Source organism: Scomber japonicus, chromosome 1 (assembly GCF_027409825.1).
Source record: "Scomber japonicus isolate fScoJap1 chromosome 1, fScoJap1.pri, whole genome shotgun sequence".
NCBI classification, from domain to species: Eukaryota; Metazoa; Chordata; class Actinopteri; order Scombriformes; family Scombridae; genus Scomber; species Scomber japonicus.
The window spans coordinates 29,206,202-29,227,772 of NC_070578.1; the positions used below are offsets into that span (position 1 = coordinate 29,206,202).

General features: G+C 39.2%; 1 protein-coding gene across 3 annotated transcripts in view; it reads right to left on the reverse strand.

The window, feature by feature from the left end:
* Nucleotides 1-15,415, reverse strand: part of dmxl2 (Dmx-like 2) — a 40,814-nt gene extending 25,399 nt beyond the window's left edge. For 2 of the 3 annotated variants that reach the window (XM_053322500.1, XM_053322516.1), the window contains exons 1-15: nucleotides 15,043-15,415; nucleotides 6,610-6,735; nucleotides 6,268-6,339; nucleotides 6,068-6,146; nucleotides 5,713-5,857; nucleotides 4,715-4,781; nucleotides 4,415-4,587; nucleotides 3,129-3,309; nucleotides 2,826-3,006; nucleotides 2,471-2,689; nucleotides 2,109-2,380; nucleotides 1,385-1,654; nucleotides 972-1,201; nucleotides 563-765; nucleotides 304-425 (exon numbers count right to left, since the gene is read on the reverse strand). In XM_053322500.1, the coding sequence (XP_053178475.1) occupies nucleotides 304-425; nucleotides 563-765; nucleotides 972-1,201; nucleotides 1,385-1,654; nucleotides 2,109-2,380; nucleotides 2,471-2,689; nucleotides 2,826-3,006; nucleotides 3,129-3,309; nucleotides 4,415-4,587; nucleotides 4,715-4,781; nucleotides 5,713-5,857; nucleotides 6,068-6,146; nucleotides 6,268-6,339; nucleotides 6,610-6,735; nucleotides 15,043-15,129 (2,427 nt within the window). In that variant the 5' untranslated portion in view covers nucleotides 15,130-15,415. The remainder of the gene's footprint in view (nucleotides 1-303; nucleotides 426-562; nucleotides 766-971; nucleotides 1,202-1,384; nucleotides 1,655-2,108; nucleotides 2,381-2,470; nucleotides 2,690-2,825; nucleotides 3,007-3,128; nucleotides 3,310-4,414; nucleotides 4,588-4,714; nucleotides 4,782-5,712; nucleotides 5,858-6,067; nucleotides 6,147-6,267; nucleotides 6,340-6,609; nucleotides 6,736-15,042) is intronic. The other variant, XM_053322508.1, reaches the window with a different exon arrangement.
* Between the last annotated feature and the right edge of the window lie 6,156 nt (nucleotides 15,416-21,571).

Consider the following 21,571-nt stretch of genomic DNA (forward strand, 5'->3'; position numbering starts at 1 on the left):
AAAGGACATTAATGAACATTTCACAGATGATGAAAAGCTAGCCTATAACAATAATTTAATATCTGTGAAATGGTTCAGATCTGTGATGTTCCAGGCTTGACCTACATTTATCATCCCATAGCCCATAATATCGGTTCATAAGACAGCTTAGACTTGATTTCTGGTCCTTTGTGACCAACAATGTGAGACAAAAAGAACCAGATATATAGATTCAGTGAAAAGGGACTCAAAAGACAGAATATCACATCTCAGTGAGCAGTATTTTGTTTTCTAATGCAGTCAGTTGTATATGTGTCCACTCACAGAAGTTTCAGGATCTGACAGTTCATCCAGCAGTTTTCTGGCGTCCACCACAGCTTGATAGAGACGCAGGTTTTTACCATCCGATGCCACAAAGCAGGCGCTGGCACTGTTACAGTATGTTCCTGAGAAACACAACACAAAGTTCACAGGAGAGTCCTGCAGTGCCAAAAATGTATTCATTGCTATTTTATCTAGAACACTTATTCATTTACAAAATTATTTACAAATAACATCCATGTCAAGTATTTTTCATTTTTACCTAGTACAGAGCTGGGTACTAGTGTAGGTAGCCAAGCAACATTGCTGAAGGCAGAGGTGTGGAGAGAGTTGATACGAGCCAGTTCAGACACCCCTCCAGTGCAGGACAGGGGTCCAATATGATCCACCCTCCACAGGATCAGCTCACTGTAGATCGCATTGGGGTCATGGAAGGTCCTTGTAGCTGCATTACGAAGTTGCTTTCTGGTGATAGAAAATAAATGTTCAGTCAGAACTCGTGTCACATGCAGAAGACAAGTCCATCACCTATAAAAGCTTTTTTCTTGTATTGAAGTACAGAGTATGTGCTATCCTCTCTTATTCTGATCTCTTTCTTATCCACTGTCTCACTTCTCTTTATCTGCCTCTTAATTGAGTTCTGCTTATTCTTTCTTCATTAACTTCCATACCTGGGAAGTCCTTTCGGTAGGGGAAAGGAAGGAGGCTGCTCTCCTTCCAAGCTGCCAGGGGCTGAGGGAGGTGTAAGCAGGGCATTGTGGTGAGAGGAGGTGAGCAGCAGTGGCAACACCGTGTGGCAGGATTGGTCATTCAGATGGAAGCGGTGGCCACAGTATCGGAACTTGTGAGATACAGTCAAAACGTTGGAGAAGGCAGAGCGCTCAGCGAATGTCACTGCCCACTGGAGACAGAAAGAGTCAAAAATAAATTAAGTGAGGGCTGGGTAGCCTGAAAAAACCAACATACAATGTAAATATCTTAATATGGTTATGACACTGAAAGCATGGTTTTGGTTAGAGATTTTTTTAAGAGGGTTGGTCAACAATAGTATTTATAAAAACATTTTTTTCTAATTATAACTCACCTGGTTGAGAGATCCATCAACATGCTTGGAGACCATCATGACAGCAGGACTTGTGCCAGGATGGGAGTTGGAAGAAGGGGCCAGGGCAGGAGAACCCAGCCCTGCTGAAGCTGAGGCAGAGCGAGAGATACGTTGGACCATCCTCCCCTGCTCCCCTGCCCCAGCACTCGCCCCCTCTGTCAAAGTGCAGGCGTACATCAGGATGTTTTTACTCAGTGAATTGGCATCACCTGTAGGAAATGCCACAGGAATACGGGAGGAGAAGGACACCTGGTGGGAGAGTTGAAGGGGAAAGAACAACCATGAGGCACAAGCTCTCAATCACAATAAGTAAAGACCTATATTGTCAAATGCATTGTGAAATTATTTACATGTAATATTTTGATTATAGATAGTTTGTGTAAAGATTCATAGAGTTGTGACAACAAAAGATCTAATAAACAGTTTTATGAACCATGACGAGACAAAGTCTTAGGAGCCCACATGCACAGAGAGTGAGAAGAAGTCTTATATAAGGCTGGGGGAGTGCTGAGTCACAAGTTTAACTACAGCTACCCTGCTGCCACTGTGTGTGTGAGTAAGTGAAGTAAGTAAGTAATTCACTGTTGGATAACAGTGAATTACAGCAGAAGAGATAATAATTAGGAAATATGTTTCTTACTTGCTTATGGAAATTAGAGCAGGCCATAAAAATGTTTTTTCATGTTCTCAATTCTCCACTCACCTGAACCTGTCTGAAGATACCCTGGTTGAATTCATCCAAATACTTCACATGCCAAACCAGGAAAGAGCCATCAGTAGGGTGGATTGTGAACAGCATGTCGGGGCTCTTGTTCCACTCTGTGGTCAGAGTCTCCATCTTCCTCTCCAGCAGCATCGAGGGCAGAGGCATGCTGGAGCTGGATCCTGGTGAGGATGCCTTAGTGCTTCCCTGCTCCCCTGGCTCACCCTCCTCACCGTGCTCTGAGGAGGCTTTGTCAGACATCTCATCCAGGTCTAGAAATCCATAGAGCAAAATTATCGTCATGATGATGTGTTAATTTAATGTGTTTAGGGAATGTGCATTGGCCTGGTTGTGGGTCATACCAAAGTCAAACTTCATAGGGGATCCTTCTGGGTCCAGAGGATCTTCAGTGGTCTGGTCCAGCTGCTGTTCAGAGAATTTACGAAGCTGCAGCATAAAGAGATCCATGGAGGACGTGAAGCTTAGGTCCTTATTGTTGAGCCAGTGAACTACAAAGCCTCCTCCACCAGTGCCATCGTCTGGGTTGAACACTGCAGAGTCAGCCAGCACTGATGGGATATCTGACAGAGGGAAGCAGAAATAGATGGATGGGGTGGGGGATGGGGGGGTAAATATAGATCAGAGGTGCACTGAATGTTTTTGCTTGACTCACATGAACAGATTGTGTTTCTGATCTTGTTTCAACAAACACGGTACCTGTGTTGGGGTTAATACTGGCAGAGATGTGAAAGTGACACAGGGCATTGGCATGATGAGCGATGTGGCGGTGAGTGTGTGCGTCCTGTGTGCCAAGCTGAGAAGGCAGCAGCTCACTGTGTGCCACCAGAGCAGAGGACCGTCGCCGGCCCCGACGCAGATGTTTCAGGTGGTGGATTGACTGTTCAAACAAAGTACAAGAATAAAACATATAACGGGATTATGTTATTCCTGTATCAATATATTTATATATTATTTTATGATTTATTTCTGGTTTGGTCTGATAGCCTAGAGTGAGTGTACCTCCAAAGCATGTTGGATTTTGTCCTTACCGCCTGCCAGGCCTGGCAGGCTGGAGCTGAAGGAGTGTGTGTTCTCAGAGATCTGTCCCCCAAGCAGGCTGTCTTCTGGAAGCAGGGTCTCTGACCACAGCCTACACACACCATCTTCACAGGATGTCAGCAACACATTGCACACTGAACCCCTAGAAAGGCAACAGCAGAATGCAACTGTCTTACACAACCAGTTATCACTTTATTTTTGATAAATCTGTCCAATATGTTCACTTACAAATGTTAAATCCAACTATATAAAGCATATTATGGAAACAAGACAAAGTTCTGTTTCCAGACACTAATGTAATTCATGTCATGTTGGATTAGCAGTGATATATGGCATATGAGCATGTGCTGCTGTGGTTTACTCTATACCATCTCTACAGTCATACAATTATTCTCTATAACCTACAATGAATCTAATAAATCTCACTATGGACATGATTTATTACAGTGTGAAAAGAAAGATGATAATAAAGAGGGAGTCCAAGAGGAAGAACTCAAAATTAACATCTCTAGATTCCCACCGCTTGAAGGAAATAACTAGTCAGTGGTCCTTATTCACAATCCAATGAAAAACTGGATACTTACTGTTTAAATGCTCTTGTTGTATGCTTTGAATATAAATTGGTAATATGTCCAAACAAAAATTGCAAGTAACACAGTAAGGCTGTACTTTGCATTACTTTTTAACTGGTTTTGTCAGCCCATGATATTTTCTTTGAGACAGGGGAAAAGTGGGAGTGAAATATAGAGCGATTGGATTAAAGTGACAAAATCACTGATTCACTCAGCTGCCATACAGCCAAACAGAGAACGCCTTCTCACTGCTGATTCCACCACAGATTCTACATGTGCCAAACAGCCACCAATAATGGCAAACTGGTGCCCATTGGATCAGACACAGAGCAACTAGGGGCAATGATCAGCTACAGGCGCTCACACCTGGCAGCCTGGTGTGTCAGGGAGGTAAGGGAAATGTGTGTAGAATGCCCTACAGTAACTAAATGTTGTATATTAATGTCACAGGATGCAGGAAACTGACTAATAGTAGAAACTAAGGATCAAACACATGAAAGTTTGCAATTCTGGGATATTCCCATTTGTGCTGATACAGCTTTTTCAATGTTGCAACTGAGAGCAGCAATTTTGAGCTGAAATCAGAAAATGAAGAAATCTTTAATTTACACATCAGAATCAGGAGAGAACAGGTGTGTAGTAGGAGACTGTGTGTGATTATGTGTACTTTCTTACTTGGGCATGAACTTGCTAGTCTTCCTCCAGGACATACCGGTGACCGAGCGGGGGTGGGCCAGATAAACAAAAGAGAAGTGAACAGGAGGAGGCTTTTTGTCAGAAAGGTCCTGGACCACCACTGCAGAACGCCAGCCCGTGGTGGGATACCACACCTTGAGTAAACAGTCATCCTGTGTACACACAAACATGCATAAATATTATCATTATTTTTATTTCATACAAATATCAACATGGATCTTAAAATTAGAAAAACTGTCCAATATTTAGTTTTGCAATATGTTCACATGAATCATATACCTTGCCAACTGTTGCAAAGTACTCCCCATCAGGAGACCACTTGGCAATGTGAACAGATGCAGCAGTCCTGACAGAAAAACAAGTATAGACAATGACATTAGCTATATTCACTTCTCCATAGGAAACACTCCCTGGAAATGAAAACACTCTCCTGTCAGCTGTCAGCTGTGTGTGAAGATCCTTTGTGCATGATTTATCAGCCATTTCAGTGCTTGTACTTCCTTGTTCTTGTGGCTTCCTGGGCATGCACTTGTGTCATCAGATGACAAATACTAATATGGCATTTAATGCCTGTCTGTTTGCACAGCTCAGAGCACAGTCCACAGATTCACAAGGGCGGCTTGCAACAGTAGATCCAAACCATTTGCTTGAAGCAGCGTACAAATTAGTTTAGATAATCAGTATATGCTTATAGGTTTTTATTAGTATGAAAAATGATTCCACCACCTTCAAATTGATAAATTAAAGTTAATACTTAGTCTGCATGGAGATGGTACTAACTCTGAACTGATAAAAGAAAAAAGTTAAAAACATCTGCTGTTGGAAAGAGACTGAAATGTTTTCATCCCATTTTACTTTCAACTAGCATAAGTAGAAAAAGCATTGCATGAATTTAATATGCAACTGTTCAAATATTCTGTGTTAATTTGCTTTTTTTTAATGAGAAAAGTATTTTTCAATTTAAAAACTTGGAAAAAGTCTGTGCTTACTCACTTGAGATTTACAAGAAAAAATTACAAGAGCTAAGAGAGGAAGAAATTAGGAAAATTAAGACACACACGTCTGCCCAGGCAAATCAATTTGCTAGTAAACTAAGCTGTCATGAAGATATTTAATTCATCAACACTAGCGCTATAAATATGATTGTACACCAAATTATCTTTGGATTAATTCTGCTGCTAACCTAATAAGTAAACCGAAGCTGAAATGTTTTTTCCCATGTCAATCATGCCAGGTGTTTATATTTAAATGAGCAAAAATAGCTTTGTTAGACATACTTGCACTGCCAGACACAGTTCCAGTCATTAAGGACAGGGTGGGGCTTATCATCATTCAACTGCCCATCCTCCTCCTCTATCAGGGCATCTGTCAGTGGCGGAGCCCACAGCTGGAGCCGCTCAGTTGCTGCTAGGATACGGTTCCCTGAGGACACAAAAGCATTGAGTTAAACACCCCATGTCCCACGTTGGCTACTACTGTACACAGAGCCACATGCACACTGTGGCTCTTACATAATGCACACGTCCTTCCAGACAAACTAAAGGGGGCTGTGAGCAGGAGCTGTGTGTGGAGTGGATTAATTTAGTCAGACAGTGTCAGTGAATCAGTTAAACACAGAAAGCACTGGCATACCTTGTGGGTCCCAGGCCAGGTTGTAGGTGATGGCATCGAGGAAGAACTGTCCTGTCTTTTGCCACTGATAGTTAAGCTGCTGTTAGTGACAGGAGAGCGACACACACCATGCAATGTTATTGGCAAACTAGTGTGATTAATCTCACCAGGTATTGATTTGAACAACTATTTATGCATTAAACACTTCCATTAATGCTCACCTTGTGGCGTTTGTTTGGGTTGGTAGAAAGAGGCTCAAAGATGCAGACTGTGTTACCGTAGGATGCTGCGATCTAAAAATAAAGAGCCGTGTTCATCATCACCACAACATTACTCACCCCATCAGTGCTTCTGCACAGTCATTCCCACAGGAGAGGGGTTAGGTGGGGAGTGGTGCAAGAGAACAGAGTAGTGCAAGAGAACAGAGTAGCAGTACGCGACAAGAGCAAATCCAGGGCTAATGTACTTCTTTATGCTCATTGTAATTGATGATGTCTACTTGCTACACCTAAAAAACGAAAACTGCATGTGGGAGTGTGTCTGAGTGTGCAGCCAACACTTACCCTGCCAAGCTGGTGGGAGCACTCCACACAGCCCACCTGTATGTTCCCATTCTGAGCTCCCGGGATAATCTGCACGCAGTCAAAGTCGCTCGCCAAGATCACTACATCACAACCTGAGCCATAGGCCTGAAAAAGAAACAGGCATCACATCAGATTGAGCCACAATAAACAAATAAAACCACTGAAACTGAAAATGATCATTATCCCTATAAAATGGATTAAAAAGCTCCAGTTAGGATTTCTGGAACAAATCCCAATCCCAGATTTGTTTCAAGTAATAAGACTTAAAAACACGGAGCTCCATTCACTAGTAAGCTTCATATTTCATACAGAGTAGGAAACTGTTCTGTTTTGTATGTTTTATACTGCCTTGAATTTCTACATGAATACATCTGATATATATATATAGACAATATATTATCATATAAATTACTAAAAGCAGGCCGTCAAAGATTTGGCAGTAATATAAATGTATTCGTTGAAAGGAGCATGGAACAACATGATTAACATAGTATGGCAACAGAGCTGCAACAATTAGTCAATTCACTGATCCAAAAGAAAAATAATTTGATAATCAATTAATTTATCAATCAAACATTTGAAACATTTGATGGCTGCAGCTTCTAAAGTTTGAAAATTTGCTGTTTTTCTTTTCTCTTACAATTCGATATATAGATCATCTTTGCCTTATAAAATTTACAAATGTTCATTTATATTTTATTGGCCAAATGATTAATTGATTAATCAAGAAAATAACTGGCAGATTAATTGACAACGTAATAATTTAAAAGTACTCTAAAGCACCATTACACTGGCAGGTCGTGATGGTAAAACTAGCACGGCAATTCGACACACAGCAGATCGACTGCATGAAAAAATAACTAACACCTACTCATGTACAAAATGCAGCCCAAAACACACACAGCATGTGCTAATTGCTTAACCTGTATTAAGATTTGGATTATGAGCAGCGAGGTAAACTGATACAATGGTGGCTGCTAGCGGCTGGCAAACATGTGCAGAATGGCAGCACCTGGGAGACAGGCGAGCTGGCCTTTAAAACAACGGTACAGTCAGAACGACGGCTTGTGTCGTTCATTATTCAGGAGAACAGGAGGAGAGTCTGGGAACCACTGAGTCACACAACAGGACAACATTACAGCCAGTGTGGCGTAATATAAAATGACAGCCGGGGATGAAGTTATAGTAATGATTGTTACAGCAGGATTAGAGATAAGCACAAAGAGAAACAAGGACGGTCCTGTGTGTGTGTGTGTGTGTGTGTGTGTACTTTACTATTACTGCGGCATTTGCTCCTTACAGCTGGAATTAAAAGCAGTCACCGTCACGCACTGTCTAGGACTGTTCTGCACCCCTCTGTCATTCACATTCACACACACACACACACACATACACCCATACACACACACACACACACACACACACACACACACACACACACACACACGAGAATGTGGCTAAGAGACTGCTCTCTTTGTCAGCAAGGTAATTTGGACCTGGTGGGACCTTGAGCCAGGCTGGCAAGCATGAGTGTATCTGACTTTAAACAGGATGAGCTATCATCATCTCTTTGTTCTTTTTGTTTGGGTTTGTGTGTGTCCTGTATTTCTTTCATCATCCAAACACACACACACACACAAAACACACACAGACAAACAAGGTCCTGATGGATGGCGACACAAAGTGGGATGATTCATTAGTTGCAGCAGCTTGATACTGTTGTGTGGCTTCATGGTAAACATTGACACAACTTAATATATACAGATGAAAGCTTTAATACAAAGGCTGCCAATCTTGGTTCATTAAAGTCTGTGTTAAGTAAGAATAAATATGTGTTCAGAGTTTGATATACCACAGAAAAGTGTATTGTTAACCAACCTGCCAAATTTGAATGATTAAAAAAATCGCCAAATATATTAGGCTTCAAGGTTGTGTAAAAGTCAGCCTCTTTCTCTGCTCCCAAACGCTATGGGAGTGCCCGCCGAGTACGCTGAAACCCCGCCCCCTACCAAGTGTCACCTGTCAATCAAAGTCACCACCTCTACCAGAAACTACGTCTGAGAGCTTTTTGCTGCTAACTCTGCGGCTAGCTCGGCGGCTAACTCAGTGGCTAACTCAGCTAACTGGCTAACTGTAGACTGTAGTAGTAGTAGTGTGCCCTGAATGTATTTCTACCTCTACAGCAGCAGGGGTGGGCTTAAGTTAATGATTGTCAGACCCGCCCAGTGCCACTAAATCCTGAACACAAATGTTGAAACACAGTTTGTGAAGCCTAGCTCCACAATTCAAATCTAAATGGTTGAAATGCTTTTTACACACTTTTCAGAAATACATTTATGACCTATTTAATGTGTTTAGAAGAAAATGTCTGAATTCACTTTACATGGTCTTTATCAACATATCAGTTAATAGATGAGTTGTTTTTTTATGTTCTCGTAATCACAATAACATTCACACAGACTGTACACTGTGTCTTTATGCATGACTGAATTCATCTGCTGAGAGACAATAACACTTGAGGAAATCTGACATCATAAAGTAAATAAACTAATAGATTAGAAATTATATAACAATCAAACAAATGAAGTGAAGATATGCTGTCTGCTTGCCGCCAGTTCTACGCCAATATAATGCTGGCTGTCAGGATGTTTGTTTGATTCAACAACAGACGGCATTAACAAGTCACTGAGCCTGGTGTGAATGTACGCAGATCAACGCCCAAGTATATCTGCGGCTTTTAAATTTGCTGACTTGATGAGTGCAACCCTGAAGCAGCGAGGTTTCCTTCCTGTCACTCATGTGAGTTGCTTACATGGAGAATGTTGATGCCTTTGGATAAATAGTCACTCCCTGTCACACATTAGCGTTGATAAAGCAGCAGCTTTTAAAGTGAGCAGAGAAGTAACTGCAAAGTAATAGTATTGTTTTGTAAAAAAAAAAAAAAAAAAGGGAACTACAAGTTTTCGAGTCACGTCTGTTGGAGACATGTGACCTTTTATTTAAATTACTTTTTAGCAGGCACCATGTAAAGCTTAGGTTTACAGATGTCCTAATAATGACCTTTCCTGTTGGTCAAACATGCAGCATGTGAGAACACTTCTATGAATTTCTGATGTTTCAAAAACAACTCTCACTGAATCACCACTTTGGGCTGATTTGTTTAGTCCACATCTGGACTAAATAAATCATGCTTTATAAAACTTAGGTAACTCCATTTCTAGTCTGTTAGAAGATGGCTCTTTTCATCCAGAAGGCATCTTTATATTACTGATGATACATAAATCTATTCACGTCTTTGTTAGCTAAGAGCATCTTAAATGCTGTTTGAATGATGATAAACCCTAAAAGGCGGTGATGCAGCTGCTTTTCAGAACAAATGTGTTTCCAAAGAAAAGTGTGAATGTGGTCATGTGCTGTGATAATGAAAGCAGATAAGAGGAAGAGAGTGAGAGATCACTTCTGCCTTCATTCCATCAAATGCCACTTATTCCCCATGCCTAACGCAATCATGCGAGCATGTTCTGCAGACACAGCTGCTACCATTTGTTACATTTTCATGTTTGGGCAAGCTTGCTGACTCTGAGCTGCAGTTAAAAGCCTCAGCTGCAAATATTTAAAAATATGAATTCATCAATTCTTAACCTAGAACAAAGTGGTCTTTTTATCAGTCTGTATTAAGACTAAACCTAAAGCTCAGACATGTACTTTGATCCCACAGTCTATAGTCACTGCATATGGGCCTTGTTATTCTCTCTGCAGCATGACTGCAGCTGAACAGAGGGCATTAGCAGCCAAACTACACCAGGTCCAGCTCCGATCTGTCTCCATGCTGTCTGTTGGTCATAACATTTCCAACTTAATCCTGTAGTCCGCAAGAGTGGGTACATTTGAACACTGTAGTGGATCGCAAAACAGAGATGAATGAGGGTGTGTTTCTGTTTGTGTACTGACATTTTTCAGGATATTACAAAGATATATTTAACTGATTTCTGTGAAAGGAACCAGTCGTGTCAGAAGCAAATAACTCTACCATAACACAGTTTATAAAGAAGCTATTTCTTTCTTTCAGTTGCTTAGTTTAAAAAAGACTGGACCTATTTCAGCCAAATTTAATGTATATTTGAAAACTGGATTGATGAGTTTGGAAAAGGTTAGCTTGTCATTTCAGTTTTGATATGCCATATTTGTCTGTAGTAGATTGCCACATTCTTGTATGAGTGGCTTATTTGACATAAAATGACATAACTCCCTGAGTGAATGCATTGTGGAATTGCAGAAGACACACATACCTAAACACTGCGATCCAGCAAAACATTTGACAGCACTCTACCTTCAGTAACATGGCCATGAGTCAGTGGGCTGAGTCTGAAACATTCAAGAGTCATCCTCACACTGAACCTATTCACACACCTGTGACAGCTACCTCCAAACAATCACCATCATCATCTTACATTATCTGGAAATAATCATATTCTGATGTAGGATCAAGGTCCACATAGAGATTAAAACACTATAAATATTTTCTATTAGTAAATACACAGTTTAGAGAATTATGAATCCTTGACAAAGGTAGGTAGTCTATCACTTTGTACAGTAGTTGGAACATACATTGTATTTGTAGTTCACACATGTGTAGCTCTGAATATGAAACCCACTACACTGTTTGTATAAGCATTTACATGAAAAATAATACAACAGGCTAAAAAATAGTGTTTTCTCTTCATGATTTTGGCAACCTCAAGAGGACATTATCATATACATCTCAGTGTTAACAGACACAAACCACACCAAATAACTCAAAAACTGTAAAGAGTTGTCATTTTTTGTCATTTGACTGAATACAGAGATTATTATTACTGCAGTGCAATAAAGCAAAATCTGACATTTGGGTCTGTATTTCTTTAGCACCACTCATTCTTGACCAGCTCTGTTGCTGATTAAACTGTTACGTCATCTGTGTGAGTTTTCATTGAGACAAAAAACCCAAAACAAAACCCTATTTCCTTTTGTCTAAATAACAAACAGATCCCATCTATTAGCTATCTAGTTCGTTCATTCTGGTACAGCGAGTTCTCAACACAAAATCTGCATCCACCACCATCTGTTGGCTCACTGAGCACCTGTCTCTTACTGTCCATCACTCCACCTTCAAAAATACTCTCATGTCTCTCAATGCACGATAGGTCCAGCATGGACATAGACTGGTTCCTATCCAGTGTAGACTAGCCTCCTCGTACTTGCTCATTTGAAATGATACACTCATGGTTGTTGTAGGTACTGTGTGCATGCATGTGTGCGTGACTGTGTGCATGTGTGCATCAGGGTCTGGCCTAGGAAGCCTAGGGGTCAATGTGAGTGTAAATGCATTGGACATGATGTCTAGTGTTTTTCAAATACCCTCTCAGACTCAGAGAGAGAACACCAAGCATAGAAACTGAGGCCTTGAGGCAACATGCAAGGCTTTAGCTTCACAGCTAACCCTGTCCTATGTTGTTGAGCAGATATGACCCTAGGTACAAAGCCCGCCCGTTTACATCCACATAGCCTTGATCGGGGGACATTGTGAGGGGGGAAAGTGGGGCAACTCAACTCTATAATTATAACAGAAATGAATAAAGCAAGGATTACTGACAGACAGGAAACTATCAGACAGGAGAGAGAGGGTGTCTGCATCACTGAAAAATAAAAACAAACAGCACCTCTCTAAAAGGCTGCATGCACAAACCAGACCAGGCTGTAGATTTAGCAGCAATTTGGCAGGTTAACAGTGTTCTCAGCATGAGGGAATGGTAGCGTGCAGTGCAACATATCTGAGCCCGCACTGGAAGAGTTTGACTAACGCAGACACACTGCTTTTGCTATAACCTGCTGTCATGTAGAATATATAACTATAACACTGACTGAAATTGTCTGTCGAGGCAAGGTTTTCACAATCATTTACTTGTCAATAAACCCTTAACCCTTACATACTGTTCAGAGCTGTAAAAACACCATACACACATTTATTGTAGCTGGACTTTTCCTAATGTGACCCAAAGTTTACAAAAATGGAAATAAAATGGATCATTTATGTGAAGCTAATACACATTTTTATATGAAAATGTACAAGTTTGACCTGTATTTATTAAAAAGAAATGTCAAAAATCAGCATTAAAAGATGTTTTATTCATATTCTATAAAATGTTATTGTGGATTACTACATGGTGATTGTGAATATCTTTTCTTTCTATAAGACTAATAAATAATAAATACTCATTTCTGTTGTTTTATTGCAAGAAAACAAATTACACAATATCATGTTTTTACTGTGAACAGATTTAGGTTATACGAAGACTAGAAAAAAAGCTGGCACGGAAAGGATACCATATAAGTGTCTTTTCCAGGGGTTTTCCTTATGGGATGTAATAAAAGATAATCCAGCTATCATTAAAATCATCATCTGCTCTCAATAAAAAAAAGGTGATTCAGGATGATGCACTTTCGCTTTCTATTACACTCTACTTTCTCTACATTAACGTCGACTGATCATTTTGAAGCACGAGAGACAACACATTAGTTGGTAGTTATGATCTATTGTGTGCTTTTTTCCTGTTTGCCATCACAAAAGGAGGCTGTAATATTAGAGGCTCTTCCCACGTCTGGCTGCACTAAATGGGATATTGACTGGGGCTTCTCGGTTCTGTCAACGTGAGGCACAAAGAGAAATGCTGGGAAGTTGCCAGACCTAAGACAGACAAAGAATATTTATAACCTCAGAGGTCAATGCATCACACACATATAGAATTTGGTTTAATGCATATTGTATGATCAGCATGTGTGTAAACTACCCTCACCGGCCAATAATTCTACTTTATGTTTATTACTAAGGTCCTACTAAGTGGTGGTGGTGTACTGAGGTGAAATATATTGACAGACTGTGTTCCTAATATTTTGCCCACCTCATGTATGTTAATTAGAGTCTGACTGATATATCGGTCAATATTGTACCAATATTGTTTTTAAAGATGTCTAGGCAGCATTTTATGTATATTTAATTTTTTTTTCCTAATTCAAGTTTAATATATACATATTAAACTCTCAGTGAAGTTTACTGCTTCAGTGTGCTAATGTCATTTTTATGAAAAATTAAGTTTATTCTTAAACTGTAAAATATCACAGCCTCCATTATATATCTTTGTCACAAGTGTTTGGTAACCACATTTGGAAAATGTATATATAAGATAAGAATATATCAATAACAGAATGTTATTACTCTAATATCGGCATTGGCATCTGCCCCAAAAATCCAGAATCAGTCAGGCCCTAATGTAAATGGGGAGGACAAAATATTATGAACTCCATTTAATATAATTAAGTGCCACCACCATTACCCACTATGAGCTTAGTAATAAACAGAGTAGCAATCTCACCTTCCTGAAAATGTATAACCTTCATAAATGTAGTATGTATAGCAGAGTTGTTGTATTGGATTGCATTAGATTACACAGGTGTCCCCAATAAAGAGGCCAGTGAGTGTATAAAGTCTAAGCAATTGATGTCAACCTCGCCCATATGTATACAAGTCTATGTATTCTGTGTCACAAACATCAAATCAACGTAAATGAATGACACTATATTATTTCCATCACCAAACACAAAACACACACACTGTGCACATCCAGCCCCTCTAGCTCATGTGTCCATATAAGGCTCTCTACGTCATGGCTGGCGCGGCTGATGCTGGGATGACAGGGAGCTAATGATCCGTGAGGAGGATTTAACGCCAAATGGTAGCAAGCTTAGCCACTTCTGCCACTAGACAAAAAATAAGCTGCTTTTTTTTCTCCCATCTCTTTCTTTTTCTTACATCCTAGTTTAAGTGCGCAGTTTCATAAAGCCCCCATACACAGTCACCTGTAATGTGCACTGGGGGAAAAAAAGAAGAAAAAAAAAAGAGTCGGATATAGCGTGTACCTATCGCAAATATTTGCCAATATTGTTGTGGTTGCGCAAAGGGATTCCCTTGCAGTAATACTAACGTGACGAGATGCAGCTAAAGGTCATTTGAGTGGCTAGCAGCGATAAATAATATAACGGTAGAGGACTAGGTTTATATATATATATATATATATATATATAAAAATAAATACATATATCACCGTTTAGCATCTATTTGAGGACGCTAGCTTGTCAATGTGTGTGTGACTTGACTGTCAAGACGAATGAAAGAAGGGCTTGTGATAGGGATGCCCCGAGTAGAGTCGACTTAGTGTTTGTGAATCCCTCGGTGCGGCAGTGTTTTAAGCTAGCCCTAGCGCTTTAGCTCGCACAGCCAATATATTATTAAGGTAGGCTAGCTAACTATCCAGCTAGCTTAGCTTCAGTGGGTGTCATCTTGGAGCGAATATAAGTAATATCAAAATAAAACCTCACCGTAAACGGGATGTCATTCACGCTTCCCACCGAGTAGCAGCAATCTCCAGGGTTTACAGCTCCCGTCAGCACCTGATGCAGATGCATTTTCCTTATATTTTAAAGCAGCAGATGAGGTTTTTCTTTTTTTAATTATTTATAATGAGTCCACCCTTTCGGTTTCTCCATCTAGCACCGACTGGGAATGCCATCAGTAACCATTCACGTTGTCGTCGGCCTCGCAGCTCCCGTCCACCGCCTCCCTCCACAAAAACAGGAGGCAGAGAGGTTACGGTGATTTAGTGTTTCGAGGTTTGTATGAATTTAATTTCACCAGGCCCTGTCACCTAGTTTTTAGCATGTAAAACTGGCCCGTCGTCCGTCGCCTCTCGCTGTCAACACCATCCCTGCGATTAATCGTGAGAGAGCCGAGGCAGCAGGATCTCCGCAGCGAACCTGACATGCGCGTTCACGACGTTGTTCAAGCACGACTGAATGGTCATAGATATAGAGGAGCTAGATCGGGAAACTATCTGATGCTTAATTTTTACCCATAGACTGTATAAAAGAAAATATGGGGGATTACTCGTGGATTTAAAAAGTCACCCGTCGACTAATACTTACTGTTGTTTAAAGTGACATCCATTTTTTTATTTTGGTGATCTTCTAGTCGTCCTTCTGAGCGACTCTGTACAGCTGTTCTATTTGTTGTTATCTATGTTTACGGCGCGCCCCTCTGTATGTTTGAGTTCATTGATCTTAAATGTAGGGTCTGGGTGTAAAATCAAAACAGAGTAATAATGTTGTCAATTATCGAAGCCCATTTCCACCAATGTGATGAAAAAAGATCCTATAAGTCAATAGAATGAGAAACCTTCTCAAAATAATGACTTAGTGACTAAAATAATAACTTAGTATCTCAAAATAATGACTTAGTAAGTCAAAATAATGACTTAATGACTGAAATAATAACTTAGTATCTCAAAATAATGACTTAGTAAGTCAAAATAATGACTTAGTAAGTCAAAATAATAAAATACTAGTAAGGCATAAGATAAGTCATTATTTTGAGATAGTTTCTCATTATTTTGAGATACTAAGTCAATATTTTGAGATAGTATCTCATTATTTTGAATCATAGTCATTATTTTGAGAAAGTTTAGTTTCTCATTATAATTATTGTAGCGCACATTGGCAGACCTCACCACGTGCACCAGGCACTTGTTATCGTCAAATGGGTGTCGAGCTGTGAGGTTTGAACAGACTGCTAAGTTTTCTTTGCTGCGTTTGCTGATGATGCGAGGCTTACTGTCACTTTTTTTTCCCATCACATTGCCAGAAATGGAAATGTTAACAAGAAACAGCATGCAACAGAGAAAAGACTTTGATGGAATCACATTTATGGAGCTGTTTGTAGACAATTTTCTTACTGTATGGAGTTAGTGGACCCCCTGTCTCCCTATCCGAGTCCAATAAGGACATATATAATTGCTCTTTTTATTATGCATGTGATGCAGTCCTACAATCACTGAGCAGAAATGATATCTGTCTTTGGTTGATCAAGAGAATCATCTACTGTCATCTACTAGTCAACTACATTTTCAGCCAAAATACCAAAAATGTGGTTCCAGCCTCTCAAATGTGAGGCTTTGCATTGTTTTATATTGTAGTAACTTGACTGTCTTTGAGTTTTAGATTGTTGGTCAGAAAATCAATTTGAAGGTGTGGCATTTTCCATTATTTTCTCATGTTTTATAGACTAAACAATTAGTCATTAAACAGAGAGCATGATCTGAAGATTGATAGATGATGAAAATAATCATTATTTGCAGCCCTATTGTCATGGGCAGCATCTCTTGTGAGCACTACAACATAAGATGTGAAATACTGTCACAGCGATGTCCAAGACTGTTTGACTTTTGACCGCATACAGATGAGTAAGCTAGAATGGCTGAGGTTCTTTGCAGCTGTATCTACTCTCCTTCATCTCACTGATGAGATTTAATGGAGCAAATCACCATAATGCTGTTTATCCCTTTCTCCTTTTGTACCCCCTCTTACACACCCATTGTCATACTCTCTCCTTCATTGTTTCAAGATAAATGACAAGAGCACTGACACACATCCACAGGGGTGCACAACCAAACATCATTGGCCTAGTTAGTTAAACCACACTGACATCATCAGACAGGGCCTGCCTGCCAGCCACCATGACACACAGGACAACAGAACAGAAAATTGCCAGGCAGTGGCCCAGAGAGAACGTGACACATACACATAAACAGTGTCAACAACAATGGCGTGGCCACTCATAATGCGGCATATGTAATATTATGTCCGTCCATTTAGCATTCGGTGACTAGCATTTTTTGAGCTGTGGGTGTCAAACTTTACAGCTGTTTCCTCAATCATAAATGGCCAACAATGATTGATGAAGCACGGGAAAGTATTATCTGTGTTATCAGAAGAAAAAAAAATGCATTGGCTATTTTCTCATTAATTAATGTCACAGAACAATGCGACACTGCCCTTTATAAGAATTTCTAAATCAGCAGCAGGATTGATGACTTTGTAGCATTATGTAAACCAGATAACCATCCTGTGATTTCAAAGGCAGACAAATCTTGCTAGAAATCAGCCTCTTTCATCCCCTTTGTCTTTGAATAATTTTAAAGGGCACACTCCTGTGAGGATGTGACTAAGACTGTGAGTGCATCTGTCCCGACTGGAGTCTTTACCTTGAAACATCTCTCTCTGACTGAAAAGAGTAATCTAGCTAATAATCTCATATTTTTATAAGTTATTTTTTACTCCTGACCCTTTTCATCAATTCAAAATCAAAATAGATGGGCAGGATCATACAGATTCCTAGCAAGTTTATTTATGTGTGCCTTTTCACACTGATTATTCTTTGAATGATGGAGGACCTGCACTTTAGATTATTAGGAAGCAGAGGATTCATCTCCTAAGTACCACGGGTATCGTTCAGTTGGCCAAAACTACTTAGATAATTTCAGCGAGAACAGTGCCAACAACAAAGAAGTGTAAAGTTGTCTGGTTGCAACAATGTACAGTAGCTAAGCTGTGAAGAGAAACATGTATTTAGAGCAGGAAACAATGTACATGCAAGTGTCTGTCGTGTCTGTGTGTGTTAGAGAGAGAATCAGAAACATACTGGACACTGTGAATAATAGCTACTATATGTCTGGATATTGCAGTAGGGTTGAAAAAAGGTTGATGCAGTGTTTGTAGTCCCTGCGGTGCCATTGGGAGACAGAGCCTTGATCTACAGAGAACAGAATTAAATGCATTATAGATTTTCTCATTTCATGGATGGCTGCTAGCTGGAGGGAGCTCCAGTTTAGCCCTGAGGTGCAAGACTTTCTGCTCCCCAGGACAAGAGTGTAATGGAGCCTCTTCACAACCCCAAATGAATAAATCAGTGTCTACTGTTTAAATGTAATTTTCATGCAGTATCAATATTTAAAGTGTGAACGCCTTAGTTTTCTTTCAAAACAGAACACATGAACAAACATGAACAAAAGCTTGAGAGTAATAGTGTTTTTGTGTCTTCACATTAATGACAGCAAGTGAAACTGACATTTCAATCAGATTCTAATCAAACTGAATAATCAGTCTGAGTTTGTGGGGAATCTTTTAATCTAATTTTATGCCTAACAGAAACACTATTCTGTATGTTTTGGCAAATAGTGATTGCTGGCATGTGAATTTTGTGACTTGTCACAGCTTCAAGAGTAATGGACCTTGACCAGCAGGGACAGACGAGCAACGTTATTGTTCTCTGCTTCTCTGAAACGTGGTAGTTTTAAACAGATTCAAATGAATAGATGAAAGTAATTTGATGTTCCCAAATAATGCTAATGGAGACCAGGACAACAACCAAGGGTATCTATTATTTTGAGTGTTGCACAAAATTTTAGAGTAATGGAGAGGGCGTGGAGGAAGGCAAGATTCAAGGTAGGCTTAAGATCTGTTACAATATTACACAATGTAACTATTGCACAAATATAAACAAAAAGAACCATCAGTGGTGTTTGATGAGTTTTTCTATGAGTTAGAATAATGAGATATGCCTGATGAAGGTCTGAGAAACCAAAAGGTTGCAGTAATTTAATAAAACAAACAACGTTGGATAAGACAGTGTGTGGGAGCCTTTTTCCATTTTTAAAATAATTCGATCAAAATGTTTGTCTTTTCAGGTCAGATATATAATCAGGTAATCTGATCAGGTTTCATTTGATTTATTAAAACAGTTCTCAATTCTGAGAGAGCCAGAATACAATAACTGGATGTAAATTTGATGCATGAGCAAAATAAAGTCAGGAGTAACTTTCATTTTTATTATATTATGCATCATCATTTTTTTTTTATTAATTATTTTTATTTTACTGTCATTCACCTACAGAGGAGATGACATGTTTGATAGTAATGGTAAAAAAGGAACACTATATTCCAAAGACTCTTGTATGTGAATGAGCATGATCCACATCCTACCACTTGTGAGTTATCAAAGTCCCTAAAGGAGAAAGAACAAGGGAGGGATTTGGAGGCAGACTTAGAACAGGCCAGTCAAGTATTTGTCCATCCACCCTATTCATGAACAGATGTGTTGTACATGCCTCCGGACTCATGCTGCACACATTCTCTCTGTCTTTATGTTTATCTTCCTCCCCCTAACATTTTGCAAAGCTAATTTGTTCAGCTGTATCAAAAAGATACTGATTAAAATGACTACTCTGTGGACTAACCCTCAAACAAGCAAGGTATTAATGTTGTATGATGATCTTAGATGTTTGCTTACATCTATCAAATGAGTACACACAGAAGTAAAACAGTGTACTTTCATTCTTTCAATTAAGATAATATATATATTTTTTAAATCTTAAACTAGCCAATTCAAACTGTGTTTTCTCTTGAAAATAGCAAACAAGTACAGGGAAATAAAGCATTTCACAACAGCCTTCATAAACCTCTGTAGAGTTTCATTGAAGTGCAAAGATTACCTGATATAAGGTCAGACTTTTTTAAAAGCCTATAATGAAATTTTTACCATTTTACCACTGAAGGTTATGTAATAAAGCCTGAAAAATATGGCCAGGGGCAAGGTTTATTCCATATGAGGTGAAGGCCTCATGTATGAAAGAATACTAAAGTGTCAGAATCACAGCAAAAGGTCAGTGTAGACTACATACTTAGATACACAGTCAGACTAATGCATATTGGTCTTTTAGTAGCCTCGAAAATCTATATTTTAAAGTGTGCTTCAGGGAAACCTGAATTTTTAAGTGTATGAAAAAAGTAGCTTGAGTTTAAAAAACCCCACAAAAAAACAAGAAGAGATTTACCCATAAATGTTAATGTGTCATCTTTACTGTACTATAAAGCCTTCCACTGTGTTCTACAGAATGCTCTTGTGAGAATGTGAACTCAGACATTTTATACAACACTCACTGCTCTGGTATTTGCTGCCCTTCATTGCCTTCACACTGAGAGTAGACTTTAGTTCAAAAGTCTTTTGTCTTAGTCTAAAGCACTCCAGAGAGTTTACATGTATCCTAGGGCTAAACTGTCTCTTTTTTTTGCCAGGTTTTCTGACCAGTACTGAGGTCTAAAGGAGACTGCAGGTTTTGCTACTGCTGTGTCATCATCTGCCACTCGAAAAACATGCAAGTCATATTTTTATGAGTCTATAATGTTATATCTATCCAACAATTCTTTATAAATATGTGATTTTAAGAACAGAGTTTTTCTTCAAGCGAAGGCATGCATGTTATAATATTTAATATCTGTCTGCAGTTAAATAAACAAGAGCTACTCTATATTGTAATATGATTTCATTTCTATATTTTTGAAGGTAGATATGTGAATCATTTTACAGGATGTGATGAAAAATAAATTAATCACTTTTTGTGTGAAGTGTTTGTGTGAAAAGGTCTAACATCTCCTCTGTCCTCTTCAGCTGCAGTATGAGTATTTGATACTAGTGCCACTTAATAAGACATAAACTGCTCCAACCTGACGGCAGCAGGGATTCTGGATGGATGGAAGCTAATAGTTTTTCTTTCCTGAAGGAAAAATTAAAGCAGCATACAATTTACAATGTAGGATTTACTATTACAGGAAGTGAGGAAATAACATTTTATAGCACAGATGCACTGGTCTTGAAATATGTTCCATGCGGGACACGTAAGACAGGCCTTAAAGTATTTTCAGTGAATGCAGAATTAGTTAGAAGTGAGAACAATCCATTTTTATGTATGCAGGCTTAGTGCTTTTTCTGAAGCCAAAACTGAAGCAATGAGAGAGATGGTCAGTCTATTGACATCTAGTGGTTAACTGCATAATAACTCCCTTTTCTCTTTTGCATCAAGGTAATGTAGTTTATGACAACTGGATCAGACCTGTCGAGGTTGTGGTTACAATAGTTATACAATATCCTTTTTAAAAATATCTTTCCCCTTGTATGAAAAATTATGTTACCATTAGTGTATCCTGTCATGAACATCAGTGCACAAAGGCCAACTGTATA